This window comes from Nicotiana sylvestris, chromosome 3 (genome assembly GCF_000393655.2).
Source record: "Nicotiana sylvestris chromosome 3, ASM39365v2, whole genome shotgun sequence".
Lineage (NCBI taxonomy): Eukaryota > Viridiplantae > Streptophyta > Magnoliopsida > Solanales > Solanaceae > Nicotiana > Nicotiana sylvestris.
Window position 1 is genome coordinate 148488496 of NC_091059.1, and position 15827 is coordinate 148504322.

At 41.4% G+C, this 15827-nt stretch overlaps 2 protein-coding genes across 2 annotated transcripts; one reads left to right on the top strand and one right to left on the bottom strand.

Annotated features, from left to right (window-relative positions):
- Positions 1 to 209: 209 nt before the first annotated feature.
- On the top strand, positions 210 to 2832 carry LOC104234026 (pentatricopeptide repeat-containing protein At2g13600-like). The gene has a single exon (XM_009787516.2). The coding sequence runs from the start codon at positions 215 to 217 to the stop codon at positions 2759 to 2761; it is 2547 nt and encodes an 848-aa protein (XP_009785818.1). The 5' UTR covers positions 210 to 214; the 3' UTR covers positions 2762 to 2832.
- LOC104234025 (uncharacterized) lies at positions 2619 to 6345 on the bottom strand. The gene is made up of 5 exons (XM_009787515.2): positions 5979 to 6345; positions 4613 to 4818; positions 3996 to 4094; positions 3580 to 3653; positions 2619 to 3193 (listed from the first exon to the last, which is right to left on the bottom strand). The coding sequence occupies exons 1-5, from the start codon at positions 6259 to 6261 to the stop codon at positions 2968 to 2970; spliced, it is 888 nt and encodes a 295-aa protein (XP_009785817.1). The 5' UTR covers positions 6262 to 6345; the 3' UTR covers positions 2619 to 2967.
- Positions 6346 to 15827: the final 9482 nt, after the last annotated feature.

Consider the following 15827-nt stretch of genomic DNA (forward strand, 5'->3'; position numbering starts at 1 on the left):
AATATTCTTTTAAAAATTTAAATCTCACATTAAATTTTAACTTTATAACAAGAAGCTATCACAATGTAGTCATTCGGTTTCCTCGGTCTGTTTAGTCGTAAAGGGAGGCCCAATAACAGTGCAAACCGGCCCAACCCAATCACCTATGTGTTTTTCAACTGTAGTAAAATGTGAACTTAGGAATTCACCACTTTACATTGTGCTATTGCTCGAAATGGTTTCCCTGTTGGAACCCATAGCTCAGCCACTACCATTACAGCTACTCCAGGAGTCTCTTGAATTCAGAGCTTCTAAGATTTCCTTTCACAAATCAAAACCAACTCGGCGACGTGATTTTCCACAACCCATCTCGACGAGCCCGGCCCATTTCTTTCCTTTGGACGACCTCGTAAATTCGAGCACCTATGCTTCAGCGCTTGAGTCCTGCAAATGTCCCAGGCTGGGTAAACAAGTCCATGCGCAAACGCTCAAAAATGGGTTTCACGGTCACGAGTTTGTTGAAACTAAGTTGCTTCAGATGTATGGAAAATGTGGCTGTTTTAACGATGCAGTTCTCTTGTTCGACAAAATGCGTGCTAGAAACTTGTATTCGTGGACAGCTCTGCTTAATGTCTATTTAAGTGATGGGCTTTTCGAGGAAGCTTTTGAGTGTTTTCAACAGGTTCGATTTGAGGATTTTGATTTGGAGTTTTTCTTGTTTCCGGTGGTACTGAAGATTTGTTGCGGATATGGTGGAATTGAATTGGGCAAACAATTACATGGAATTGTCATGAAGTATGGATTTTCATCCAATATTTACGTCGGCAATGCTCTGATTGATATGTATGGCAAATGTGCGAGTTTGGAGGATGCAAAAAAGTTTTTGAGTAATATGTCAGTGAGGGATTGTGTTTCTTGGAATTCAGTTATTACAGCTTTTGCTGTCAATGGAATGTTAAGCGAAGCACATGAAGTTTTAAAGCAAATGTCTGCTGAGGACAATCTAACTCCAAATTTTATTTCTTGGAGTGCTTTGATAGGTGGATTTTCACAGAATGGATATGACGAAGAGGCCATTGAAATGCTTTACAAAATGCAAGCTGTTGGGTTCCAACCAAATGCCCAAACGTTGGCAAGTGTACTTCCTGCTTGTGGTAGATTGCAAATGCTATATTTGGGGAAAGAAATTCATGGATATCTGACCAGACATCAATTGATGTCTAATTCTTTCGTTGTTAATGGCTTAATTGATGTGTACAGGAGGTGTGGGGATATGGGAAATGCATTCCGTGTATTTTCAATGTTCTCGACAAAGAATGATGTCTCTTACAATACCATGTTAGTTGGATACTTTGAGAATGGAGAAATTTCAAAGGCTCAAGAACTGTTTTATCAAATGCAACGTGAAGGCAAATGGAAAGATATAATATCATGGAATTCAATGATTTCAGGATATGTAAACAACTCTATGTTCGGTGAAGCTTTGAATATGTTTCACAAGGTGATGTGGAAGGAAGAAATTGAAGCAGATACCTTTACCCTTGGCAGTGCCCTTGCTGCTTGTGCTGATATGGGTTTACTACGACGTGGGAAGGAGATACATTCCTGTGCCATTGTTAGGGGTCTGCAAACAGATGCTTTTGTTGGTGGGGCACTTGTAGAAATGTATAGCAAATGTTTGGATATTAAGGCTGCTCAGAAAGCTTTTGATAAGGTGAATGAGAGGGATATACCAACATGGAATGCTTTGATATCTAGCTATGCCCGTTCTGATGAAATGGTTAGTGTTGAATGCACTCTCGAGAAGATGAAAGCAGATGGATGTGATCCAAATATTTACACATGGAATGGTATTCTTGCTGGCCATGTTGAGAATGCCCGTAATGAGTCAGCTCTGCAGCTGTTTCTGGACATCCAGTACTCTGGTTTGAGGCCTGATATTTACACGATTGGAACAGTATTACCAGCCTGTTCAAGGTTAGCGACTCTTGACCGGGGAAAGCAGATTCATGCTTATGCAGTTAGGTGTGGATATGACTCAGACACCCACATAGGATCGGCTCTTGTGGACATGTACGCAAAATGTGGATGTGTCAAGCATGCTAGACTGGCTTATGATAACATTAAAAAGTATAACTTGGTCACAGAGAATGCAATGCTTACTGCATACGCTATGCATGGATATGGGGAGGAGGGAATTGATTTCTTCCGCAGAATGCTGGGGAATGGATTTATACCAGACGACGTAACCTTCTTGTCAGCTCTTTCATCGTGTGTCCATGCAGGATTACTAGAGACCGGACTGGAGTTCTTCGACCTGATGGGAACTTACAATGCAAAACCGACATTAAAACACTACACATGTATGGTTGATCTTTTAAGTCGAACAGGTAAGCTTAATGAAGCATTGAAGGTCATTAAAGAGATGCCTTGGGACCCTGATACAGTGATCTGGGGTGCCTTGCTTGGAGGCTGTGTTATCCATAAGAATCTTGAGGTTGGTGAAACTGCAGCAAACAAGCTCATCGAGCTAGAACCAGGAAACACTGGGAATCATATCATGTTAGCAAATTTATATGCTTCTGTTGGAAGATGGGGTGATCTTACGAAAACAAGACAACTCATCAACGAGAAGAAAATGCACAAAAGTCCTGGATGTAGTTGGATTGAAGACAAAAGTGAAATACACGTATTTGTAGCATGCGATACATCCCATCAAAGAACAGATGAGATTTATGAAATACTAAATATATTGACAACACAAATAAAAGTAGAACATTAGAACGCATTGTACTTTTGTATAGAACAAATAATTTACAAAAATACACATCGTAAGATATTAATGTCACCAGATATTAATTGATCTTCCTCTTTGAGGATTCTCCATAGCCCATTAGTCGACCCTTGTTACAACTGTTGGTGAAATTGCCACTTCTCTGAGGCTTCTGCTCATTACATAACGACACAAGATGCTGAAAGCCTTACTTGTCAATAAAGGTCTATTGACTCCAGTACCCTACGAGCTTGAATGTGCAAAGCTGTCAACCTCTGTTCTGGATCAAGGGTTGAACCAAATTGACTAGCTGCCCATATCAATGATGCAGATTTCTCACCCAGAAACCGCCTTATGTCTTCATGAATTGTCGCCATGGGAGGCCTCTCCCTCCCGTTTACATGTCCAATCAGAAGCAGTAGAAATTCTCCACACTTAAGCCTGGTGAAATCAAATTTCTCAGAACCATGCAAGCAAAGTGGCGGAGAGAAATCTTGGATTTACGTTGGACAGTGTGCTTCATGGTTTAGCTTTATCTTATGTGTCAAAGGCCACCATAAAATTTTCTCAAAACTGTGTGTGTGTGTGTGTGTGTGTGTGTGTGTGAGAGAGAGAGAGAGAGAGAGAGAGAGAGAGAGTCGGGGTGGGGTGGGGGGATTCAGCTTGAACTTTATAAGGGGAGAAGGAAAGGCTCGATACACTAGAACTAGCATGCAGGATGATCTTGGATGAAAAGAAGTCACTTTAGTTAGAACACCATGCACATTGCAATTTGAAAGAGACTCTGTGTTATAATTTAGAAAACTGAGTTTGAAGAGATGAAGTACCTTAAATTTTCATCTACTTGTTTGTCTCTAATCAGTATAGCGACGTCTTCAATGCCATTGCAAGCCTCAAAATCCTAGTACGTCACCAGTCAATGTGGATAAAATCACGGGCTTATTTACTAAAGGAAGGAACAATAAAATAAAGTATACATCTTGTAACGCTAAAATAGATATGGAACTGCTTAATTTCTTGAACTAAGCCTATTTATTTAAAACCAGATTTATCTTTTATTTTGCATCCTTCAGTTAAATGAGGAACAATTCTAGATGCAGTCACTTCCTTTTTGGATTGTTTTATCAATAACTGAAAATAGGAAATATTTACTACCAATCTCCTTCCAAATGAATATTACAGGTAAAAAGAACTGGTTCTATATCACTTCTGTCAAAAGTAAGTCAAAAGAAAAGATATCTACCGCCTGATTGGCAGATGAATCCAGCATTATAGCAATCAATGCATCCAAGCACGCACCTTGTCCCAGTACTCCTCGGATTGATAGTATGTTCATCAAAACCTGCTTTTTTAATTATGAAGTAAGGGCGTTTTCATTAATAAGGCATCAAGCAGATGCAATTAAGTAGAAAAGATGTGCAAAAATTAGCTGCTCCAAACAAGAGTATAAAAAAACTATGCTATGACCAGGGAGCTAACAAAGTCCAAAAGTCATCAAGACCTAATAGGGGTTACATTGTTCCAGGAAAAAAGACTAACTAAACGTCTAGCTTTGAGGGTGAGCATAGGAACTGGGATTCCATCAGAACCTGCTTATTTCCAACCAAGTGAAATATATCATCATCTTGAAGTGCCTATTTTCATGAAAACATAAACTTCAATGATCTCCAAAGGTACTGAAAACAGAAAGCTAACCTCTTTTCCAACTACAAAAAGCAGCTATAAAATTGACATGGCAAGCATAATATTTCAGAATCATTTGAACAAGATTATAGTTTCCAATTTTCTGAGCCATGACTAGAAGGAGAAAGTCATCAGATCAAATTCTCTGAGAAGGCATAATAAAATAGGGAACTTTACCGGGATTGCCTTGTGTTGATGGGCCAAATCATTACTCTCGCGATGAAGCAGACAACAACCTTCCAGAACTCTAAGCGCTAGGGCAACTTCAGAATCAGTTGAAGGGCTGGTTATTTCCATAGGTTCCACAGTAAATATGTGGTCTAGGCTGGTTACGCTCTGGTCCTCTATATCTCTCAAGGAATGTTTGAATAGAACTGGAACCACTGTTGCATATGTCATGGTTAATAGCCAGGTCCATTTTCCAAATTAAACAAAGTAGTGTCAGAGTAAAAAATTTTATTATCTCCGTATACACCAGCATCAAAATAATGATAATAAGAACTATACTACTGAAAGTTTCAATCATTTAGCAGAAACTGGATGATTTTACCCTAAAATCACAAAATAAACATCAATGGAGAATGTAAATGTACATAAAGACAGCGGCATCACTGCCCCTAAAATTCCAAGATCAACAAGTTGTTGCCGCATTTCACAAGTATTGTGGCTTCGTCTGTATTCATCGGAAGTTTCACTCTTTTTGACTGTGAAGAAGTCAGAAAAGACAAAATTGTATCACTTGTTTTTACTGGAAGTTAAACAGTAAATAAACATGCTAGCTTTACATGCAAATACCAATTTTAACATAAAAGAGAAAAGAGAACTTCATAATAATAAACCATAACTCCTTAATTCCTATTATACTTCAGAACATACTGTAAAACCCACGAGTAAATCAGAAAGCGACGATCACAGTTCACCAAGTTATAAGTTTGAATACTTGCACCTAAATTCTCATCAATGCTGAACTAGCATTTCAACTCGAGAAGATATCAAACACTCTTTTGTAACCTGCTGATACAGTTGTGCAAACAATCATACAAAAAGATTGAAGCTAAAACAAACTGATTATGACAATAATACCGTCTGAAAGCTTTAGATTTGACACAAAACATTGTCGTAAGAAAATAAAATTCAGCTTAGATTTAATAATTTTGACAATCTTCTAATGAAGCTGACACAAAATGTACACGAGCTGCCTCCAAACCGAAGCCATATCCAATTCCACAAGACCTCATCTGAGGTATAAATGGTTTTCAAACTAGCAAAACTTCTTTTTTCCTAAATTCCTTGTAGCACATTTGACAGAAGATGAACCTCGATTTCATTTCCCCTATTTCCGATTAATGTCATTATCAGAATTTCCACATTCACAACTGCCCTAAGGTCAACTGACGTAACCAATTTCCCACGTCAAACTTTCGGCTAACCAATGGGAGATAAACATTCAGTTATATTCCCATAAATTGCTGCGACTGAGCATAAAGAAAACGAAAAATCATTAATCGGAGAAACCCTAGGGGTACAGAGAATGGAGGAAAACCTTGAAGATCGGGAATGGATTGGCTGTGACAGAAGAGGTTGATTGTAGTGTCGGACTCGGCAACGGATCGGAGAAACTTGAGGATGACGCGGAGGCCACGAATGCGGAGGAAGGAGAACTCTGCACGTGCATCACTGAGTCCTGTGCGCAGTGCGAGTGTCACCTCCCTGTATACTCTCTGCCTTTCAAGCGAACTGATTAGCTCCGTCACCGCTGACGGCGGAGATTCCGTCTGAGATTCAGAGTTCGAATCTTTGCTCCAAAACGGTGCTTTCAGATACATCCCTTCACTCCTCTGTTTTCGCTGTCTTCCACCTTTACGTTCAAGCAGAGAAATCTCTTTTCTCGTTTTTTTTCTCTTTCTTTTGGCGGAATTTGGCCAATATTGTCCCTTTTGTTTGCTGGTAGGTCTATTTTGGTCTCTCAAATATAACCCTGAGCATATTTAGTCCCTTAAGTAGTTAAGTATGCTAAGGTGGAATACATTTAGTCTCAATGACAAAATCTGCCCAAGATCAATTACGGGGTTAGTTTGAGAACTCACCGTTTTTTTAATTAAATCATCAAAAATATTTTATAAACCAACACTCACTAATAGTACAGAGCTGATAAATTTAAGATTTTAACGTTGAAACTTTTACTTTTAAAAATTTTGGTTGATTTTTCCAAAAAGAAAAGTTGAAATTTGAAAAAATAGAGCTGCCAAGATCACTTCTAGGCATATTATTGAAGCACGAATAACCGAATTGTATTATCACTTTTAGCCCGCACTAGAAACTATTTACATCCGGTAGCCGAAAAAAGTACATAAAATTTGTATAATTTTTATATATTAACATACAAATGTATATATATATATATATATATACAAAATAATATACAAATTTATATATTTTTTCGGTTATTGTTTTTACAGCGGTTATACGACGTCATTTTCTCATTGAAAACTAGCACATAAGGGGATATTTTTAAGGTCAAAATTTTAGAAGACATTATCTAAAAATGAGGAATTAAAGTGATAATTTGCGTTATCTAATAAAAGAAGAGGAAACGTTTTGTTTCAGAGCAGAAGATTTGCTTCATGAATCAGAGTTGGTTAACACCGTTAGTTTTTGAATACATTCGATCAGTGAGACTAAATGTGCTCCACTTTAGCATACTTAAGGGACTAAATATGCTCGGGGTTATATTTGAGGGACCAAAATAGACCTACCCTCAAAGATAAAAGACAATATTGGTCAAAAACTCTAATTATGTAGAGCCGAGTTAATTTGTGAAAAAAATCCTAAAACAGAGATAAATATTAAATAGTGTCGCAAAATGATTTTAACCAAAAATAATGGTAATAACACATGGACAAAAAAGTTCAAATGTCTACATTGGCATTTCAAAATTGGTGATTTTCTCGTAGAAACTAATCAACTATAGTCACTTATGTAACACTTCTTATTGTGAAACTACATGTGTACGAGTAAAATCAGGGATAATGTCTATCCCGATTTTCTGGTGAGAAAATGGAAGAAGGGCACGGATGCACGCGATTGTAATCGAGGTTAGAAATCCTTCATATCGAGATCAAAGAGTGAACGATGTGATCGTCATCGGGTATGGTAAAACGACGCGCCTTGAACCAAGAATGAGTTCTACGACATCGGGAAACATGGTGAACGGTTACACGCGACGGATAGAGGGCCGTGATATTCGCATCCAACCGGATATCACGGCGCGGATCTCGCTCGATGTCGGTTATGGATCAGTAATTAACGGGAAATGAAGATTGTTTTACCTTTTTTAGACTTATGCTAGGAGTAAAACTTTCCTACTATATAAAGGTGAAGTTTTTCTTTTGTAACACACACTTGCGAATCAAAGCAATACAAGTTTATTTTCTGCCTTTTAGCTACAGATAAAGTTCTTGTTCACTTATTATGTTCTTCATTCACGGTTGGGCTCATACCGAGGGTCCAATCGAGGGCAAGGTCACTGTTCAATCTAAGTTCAGGCTTGGTCATAACATCGCAATTGGTTTGAGCACTTATTTCGTCTTTAATTCATTTATCTAATATTCTTAATTATTTGTGTTGAATCAAATCATGTATCCTTAAAACCGCGTACAAATTTAATTGTTATCCAATTTTGGTGTAAACAGTTTGGTGCCCGCCTGAAGCTCAGGATAATAGTGGTGATTTGATACGAACCTCTATAATACACCCTATTTTACGCTTGTTCTTTGAAGTCTTAATTTCAGGTCAGCCCAAAAATGTCAAACTCTCAGTTTGCTCATTTGAACGTTGACGCTGAGTCTGGACATCAAGGCGAAAATAATAATTTGGTGCACAGTAACGAGGTGCCTCCTATCGATCCCAATGGTGTCCCAACTGCCGACCCGATCGATGCTAACTCACAAGTGGTCATCAACATCAATGTGCCAACCAATCCCAAAAATAGTGTTCGCGGGGGACCTCGGCCAACAGCTCGAGAAACGCCCGAAGACGAAGGTGATAGGGTAAGCCTACGGCTAATTTTCGAAATATTGCAGGCTCAACATGCGGCAATAACATAGTTGCAAAATCAAAGACACGCCCCTAATAGGGTCGAGCCTAAACAATCCCGAGAAAGCACCCGAAGAAACAAACAAATCATCGAGAGACCAGGTGAAGCTGAAACCGGAATCAATCCTGAGGTAATGAAAATGCTTGAAGCATTGATGAAACGGGTAGAGTCAGGTGAGAAGAAAATTGAGGCTAATGATAAGAAGGCGGAAAAATACAATTCCAGGGTCGATTAGATCCCGGGAGTTCCCCCGATATTGAAGGGGGCGGACTCCAAAAAGTTTATCCAAAAGCCTTTTCCTCCTAGCGCGGCACTAAAGCCGATCCCAAAGAGATTTCATATGCCCGACATCCCCAAATATAATAGGACCACAGATCAAAACAAGCATGTGACCTACTATACATGCACAATCAAGGGGAACGACTTGGAAGATGATGAAATTGAGTCGGTATTACTGAAGAAGTTTGGGGAGATGTCGAGACCAGAAAGTCAGACCTTTTCAAGGTCAAATAAACCGACAACGAGAGCCTCAGAGAGTTCGTATCAAGGTTCCAGATAGAACGAATGGACCTACCTCCGGTTGTACATGATTTGGTCGTTCAGGCATTCACTTAGGGGCTTAACCCCCGAAGTTCCTTGGCCTCTCAACAGCTAAAATAAAATTTGGTAGAATACTCGACGGTAACCTGGGCTGACTTCTACGACAGGTACCAGTCAAAGATCAGGGTCAAGGACGACCAACTTGGGCCCCCTTTTGGATCTGTTTACCCCATTAGGGCCAACGATAGATCTAAGAGAGCTATTGATCAAGAGCCAAGACCGGTCCGGGATCGGTATCAACCATACAGTACGAACCAAAGAGGGAACGAGTTTGGGCATCATCCTACAAGGAATGAGAAGTGAAACAATCGAGGGCCCGGTGACCGAATCCTGATGAGAAAAAATGGGTTTGATAGGCTGCTTGGGAGCAGGGAAGCACCAAGTTTGTCGGAATACAACTTCAACATGGATGTTGCTAGCATCATGTCAGCCATAGGACGCATTAAAAAGACCAAGTGGCCCCGACCTTTGCAGTCAGATCCTACCCAGAGAGATCCCAATTTGATGTGCAAATATCACGGCACTCATGGTCACATGACTGAAGATTGCTGATAGTTAAGAGAAGAAATTTCCCGGTTATTCAACAACGGACACCTCCGAGAATTCCCGAGTGATCGAGCCAAAAACCACTGCAGGAACACGGATGCCAACAAACAGGTCAAACAAGAGGAGCCTCAGCACTTGATCAACACGATCATTAGAGGAGTCGATGTCGCCCAAGGACCAATGATTAAATGCACTAAAGTATCCATCACGAGGGGAAAATGCACTCGGGATTATGTTCCGTAGGAGCCATTTCGTTCACCAACGAAGACACCGAGGGCATCGTACAGCCTTACAATGATACACTGGTAATATTCATACTTATCAATAAATCTCGAGTTAAACGTGTGTTGATTGATCCAGGTAGCTTGGCCAACATCATCAAATCAAGGATCGTAGAGCAATTGGGGTTACAGGACAAAATCGTGTCTGTAGTCTAGGTATTGAACGGATTTAACATAACATGCGAGACCACTAAAGAGGAGGTAACCTTGCCAGTAAACACTATCGGGACGATCCAAAAAACAAAGTTCTACGTGATCAAGGGGGACATGAGGTATAACGCTCTATTTAGAAGATCGTAGGTCCATAACATGAAGGCGGTACCCTGGGCACAGGGTTAACCCCCGAGCTCAGGAAAAAATACATTGATTTTCTTAAAGCTAACATAGATTATTTTGCTTGGTCCTATCTTGACATGACAGGGATCCCACCGGAGATAACCACTCATAAGTTGAGTTTGGACCTGAAGTTCCATCCGACTAAGCAGAAGAGGAGGCCACAGTTCGAGATCAAACATGAATTCATAAAGGATGAGGTATCCAAACTTCTTAAAATAAGATCCATCCGTAAAGTAAAATACTAAGACTGGTTAGCTAATGTAGTGGTAGTGCCTAAAAGGGAATAAACTAAGAATGTGTCTAGATTACAAAGGCCTAAACAAAGCATGCCCTAAGGATACTTTCCTTATGCCTAACATCGATCGAATGATCGACGCGACGGCAAGGCACGAGATACTCAGCTTTCTCGACGCCTACTCTAGGTACAACCAAATTTGGATGGACAATCAAGAAAAGACTTCTTTCATCACTAAATACGGCACCTACTGTTATAACGTATGTCATTTTGATTAAAGAACGCTGGTGCCACCTACCAATGCCTAGTAAACCGAATGTTCGAAGAATAAAAAAGGAAATCAATGAAAGTTTATATTGACGATATGTTGGTCAACTCCCTGCGAGCATAGGACCATTTGTAACATTTGCAGGAGACCTTCGACATACTAAACAAATACAACATGATGCTAAACCCAGAGAAGTGCACATTCAAGGTCGGATCGGGCAAATTCCTCGGGTTTATGGTATCCAATGGAGGGATTGAGATCAATCTCGACAAAATAAAGGCCATAGAGGACCTCACCATGGTGGACAATGTCAAGTCCATTCAAAGACTGACCGGTCATGTAAGCGCCTTGGATCGGCTCATCTCGAGGTCCTCGGACAAGAGCCATCGATTCTCTCGCTATTAAAGAAGAAGAATAACTTTTCTTCGACCTTGGAATGACAGCAAGTTTTGGAAGAACTCAAATGGTACCTATAGAGTCCCCCCCCTGCTGCACACTTTGAAGGCAGACGAACAAATGTACCTCTACTTGGCGGTTTTCGAGGTGGCGGTAAGTGTTGTATTAGCCCGAGAGGAAGAAGTTACACAATTTCCTATTTACTATGTTAACAGAACTCTAGGGGAGGCCGAATCAAGGTATCCTCACCTAGAAAAATTAGCTCTCGCTTTTCTAAGCGCTTATAGGAAGCTAAATCCGTATTTTCAATGCCACCCTATATGTGTCATAACCTCTTACCCATTGAAGAATATCATGCATAAACCCGAGCTTTCGGGCCGGTTGGCCAAATGGGCCGTGAAAATTAGCGGGTACGATATCGAGTATTGGCCTTGCATCGCCATAAAATCTCATATTTTGGCAGACTTCATGGCCAACTTTACGCTAGCCTTAAAACCCAAAGTCGAAAAGGAACTATTGCTAAACTTGGGGACTACTTCGGGAATCTGGACCCTCCTCATGGACGGTGCCTCCAACGAGAATGGGTCCGAGCAGGGTATCATATTAAAACCGCCTATGGGAAAGATAATTAGGCATTCTATTAGAACTGTGAAATTGACTAACAATGATGCCGAGTATGAGGTCATAATTGCAGATCTAGAATTAGCTAAGAGCCTCGGGCCGAAGTGATCTAAGCCAAGTGTGACTCCCTTCTCGTGGTAAATCAAGTTAACAGAACGTTCGAAGTAAAAGATGAGCGGATACGTTGGTAGTTGGACAAATTACAGGTAACCCTACACCAATTTAGGGAATGGACCCTGCAACATGTACCCCGAGATCAAAACAATGAGGCCGATGCACTGGCTAACTTGGGGTCGTCGGTCGATTCCGATGAATTCAGCTCGGGAGTAGTAGTGCAACTAATGAACTCGGTGATAGAAGAAGGCCACGCCGAAGTGAACTCAATGAGTTTAACTTGGGATTGGAGAAACAAATATATAGACTACTTGAAGATATGAAAATTGCCTTCGGATCCCAAAGAATCAAGAACAAAGACGCCAAATTTAGCTTGATCAAAAGGGCATTGTTCAGAAGGACTTTCTTTGGCCCACTAGCCAGATGCTTGGGACCGGGGAGACCGAATACGCCATGAGAGAAGTTCACGAGGGCACTTGTGGGAATCATTCGGGGGCAGAATCCTTAGTTTGGAAGCTAATCAGAGCCGGATACTACTGGACTGAAATAGAGAAGGATGCGAAAGACTTTGTATGGAAGTGCGACGAGTTCCAAAGACACACCCCAATGATCCATCAACCGGGAGAAATGCTCCACTTGGTCCTGTCTCCGTGGCCATTTATGAAGTGGGGAATGGACATCGTTGGTCCCCTGCCATGGGCATCCAATAAAGCTTAATTCATACTATTCATGACCAATTACTTTTCCAAATGGGTCGAGGATCAAAGCATTCGAAAATGTCCGAGAGAAAGAAGTCATTGTCTTTATCTGAGATCACATAATATGTTGATTTGGGATACCGGCCGAGATTATTTACGTCAATGGAAAACAATTCGTCGACACCAAGGTGAGCAAGTTTTTTGAAGATCACAAGATCAAGAAGATAATATCAATGCCTTATTACCCTAGTGGGAATGGGCAGGCGGAATCAACGAACAAGACTATACTCCTAAACCTACAAAAGAAGGTGACTAGTTCGAAAGGAAAATGGAAGGAAATCTTGCCCGAAGTCCTGTGGGCATACCGTACGACTTCGAAATCAAGCACCGGGGCCACCCTATTTTTACTGGTCTGCGGATCTGAAGCCTTAATACCAGTCGAGGTGGGGGAACCAATACACAAATTCCAGTACGCTACCGAAGAGTCAAACGGCGAGGCCATGATTACTAGCCTAGAACTGTTGGACAAACGTCGGGAGGTCGCCATGGTCCGGTTGGCCACCCAGAAGCAGTGAGTAGAAAGATACTACGACCGAAGAGCCAACCTCCTACATTGTTAAGTCGGGGGACTTAGTATTGAGGAGGGTAACACTACACACAAGGAACCCGAAAAAAGGGAAACTGGGCCCGAATTATGAATGGTCGTATCGAGTTATCAGAATAACCGGCAAAGGCTCATATAAACTCGAAGAGGGAAACAATATACAACTACCAAACAACTAGAATATGACACACTTAAAGTGGTACTATTGCTAAGGTACAAACTCAATTCCTTTTTAATTATGTTATAAATTGGACTAACGTATGAAAGTAATCGGCCAAGGACAGATGTGGCTATTAGGTCTAAAAGCATGTGTTGCACTCTTTTTTTCTTGAACTGAATTTTCCCCAAAGTGGGTTTTTCGGCAAGGTTTTTAACAAGGCAACCGTAAAACGTGCTACCTTAGATTTGAAGACCGGTCTTAGACCGGAATATATGATCGTTTGCATCATAGCAATAGTATCCAAGCCCTCACTAGTTCCGCCTCGAATATTGGGGGTTGCTACCCCTAGGTTAAGATCTTTAGCAAGGGAAAAGAAAAATTTATGTGCTAAAAGCCAAGACTTGGTGGTTAGGGTTCATTGTAAGGGTCAAACGGCCATATGAATCGTGCCCACATAGTCCACTCTAGCCACGACACAAGTTTTATGCGCCTTCGATCATGTGCCTTGCATATTAAGCAATGAAAGAAATTTCTAATTCCCTTACGCTTTGTTAGTGCGCATTTTGCTTCTTCGATCACTGATCCTAAAATCCCACGGGCTACCCCTGCTCGGGGACTGTCAAGTCCATGGGCTACGCCTACTCGGGAATTGTCGCCCCATGAAAATTCGAACGACCCGAGATACCCAATCCTGGAGGCACCAAACCTATTAGGCGGTGCCCAAATATGAAAGGTTATTGCCACCCTAAAAATTTCTCAGAGACGTCCGAAGTCCGTAACCAGAAAGTAAGGCCCTTACAAAAAATTGAAACCCGCTAAAAGTTTACCCTCTACAAAAATATCATCTAAAAATACTTAAGCATCTTAAAGCCATTTGGTTCTACCGAGGATTTGAATTGCAAGTAAATGCTGAAAAAGTAAAAGACACGGTATTGCCAAAACGGGAAAATTTTATATACTCTAAAATATATTTACAAAGGCACGATAGAACGGCCTCAAAATAAACAAAAAATATATATAAAAAAAATTTAAAAAGAACTAAGGCATCTATGCCTGGTCTTCACCAGGGGTCAACTCTTCGCCAGAACCATCGAAGCCTTCGAGACACTCAGGCTCATAGAGCTTTTTCGGGTGCCGCATATTCTTGTCCGAAGGCATCCCGTTCCGTGATGGCCGAGCTCAGTTGTGCCTAGATATCATCATTTAGTCGAGACCACTAATCAGCTTTAATCTTTGCCACCCGGAGTTGGTTTTTGGCCGATATCAGCTCCACTTTTGCAGCTTCTTTCTTTGAAGCCAACAGGTCCATCCTACCCTTCCATACCTCGGTCGTGGTATTGACCTCATCCATTACAACTCAAAACTGGTCGATCAGGTCTATCTTCTTTTGGACCTGCGAAGTTGTGTTGTTAGTCACCACGACTAACTTCTCGTTTTCAGCCTAAAAGATCTTTACCTTGTCAACCAGATTGGCGTGTTCCCGCTTTAAGGTCGAGGCTTCCTTCTAGGCTTTTTCCAGCTTGGTATGGAGAATCAGGAGGTCCTTGAGGGCCTTGTCCTGCTTCTCACTAAGAGCCTTATACATGTCCTTACAGACCTGCTCTTTGAGCTCGAGCTAGAGCTGGCTGATCTCCAAGTGGGACCGAAGAAAGCTTTCATTATGAAGCACTGAAACCTGAAAAAATGATGAAGTTATCAAAACAAATCTAAAGCTAAACAAGGTTCACAAAGGGGTGCGAAGGGTAAACGCTTACCCGGTTCAACGCTTATTGTGCCTCATTGAAAAGGCTCGACGTTCCCACTTCATTCATCTTCACCTGGTCCTCCTCGGTCACCAGGCATCGAAGGTAGCTAGTTATGTCTACCGGAGCGGACAGGACCCGGGCATCCGTCGGGATCGTAAGAACGACCATCCTCTTGTGCTCGGGGTCCATGCTTAGAGCGAGGAATTGCTTCACTAGTTTTGGGCTCGAACTCGGCTCGCCCGCTCTCGTTGGTGCATCCTTTTTTAGGGCATCGTCTAGGCCCCGTGCCATCTCGATTGACTTTTCTTTGCCCATATAGGCCTCTTTGAGCATGGGTTCGGTGTAGGAGGGTGTTTCCACGATGTCAATGACACCAGCTACCTCCTTCGAGGACAGAAGCGGCTTCCCGAGAGGTCGCAACCTCCATATCTCTTTCTGCTTCCCGAGCTAGAGGGGGATCCACCTCGTGGTCATCTTTACCGAGTGTTGCCTGTTCTCCCTCATTAAGGATCAACTCATGAGCAATAAAAAGGTCGTCATCCTCGTGCTCGTCCCTGAGTCAGTAGAGGTAATCGAAGTCTGGTACCCTAGACTTGGCACTCTTTTTAATTTTTCGGACCTGGATGGTCAGTTTCTTATTCTTCTCCTCGGCGTTCGGGGAACCCAAGGACTTTCTTTTCATCTTCTTCTCC

Bases quoted from the DNA above. Each gene is read 5' to 3' on its own strand.
- LOC104234026 (XM_009787516.2), top strand. From the start codon at position 215: ATGGTTTCCCTGTTGGAACCCATAGCTCAGCCACTACCATTACAGCTA.
- LOC104234025 (XM_009787515.2), bottom strand. From the start codon at position 6,261: ATGTATCTGAAAGCACCGTTTTGGAGCAAAGATTCGAACTCTGAATCT. The intron at 4,095-4,612 runs GTAAAGTTCCCT...TTAAAAAAGCAG, and splicing joins ATCAACACAAGGCAATCCCG to GTTTTGATGAACATACTATC. The intron at 3,194-3,579 runs GTACTTCATCTC...TGATTTCACCAG, and splicing joins CAAGTAGATGAAAATTTAAG to GCTTAAGTGTGGAGAATTTC.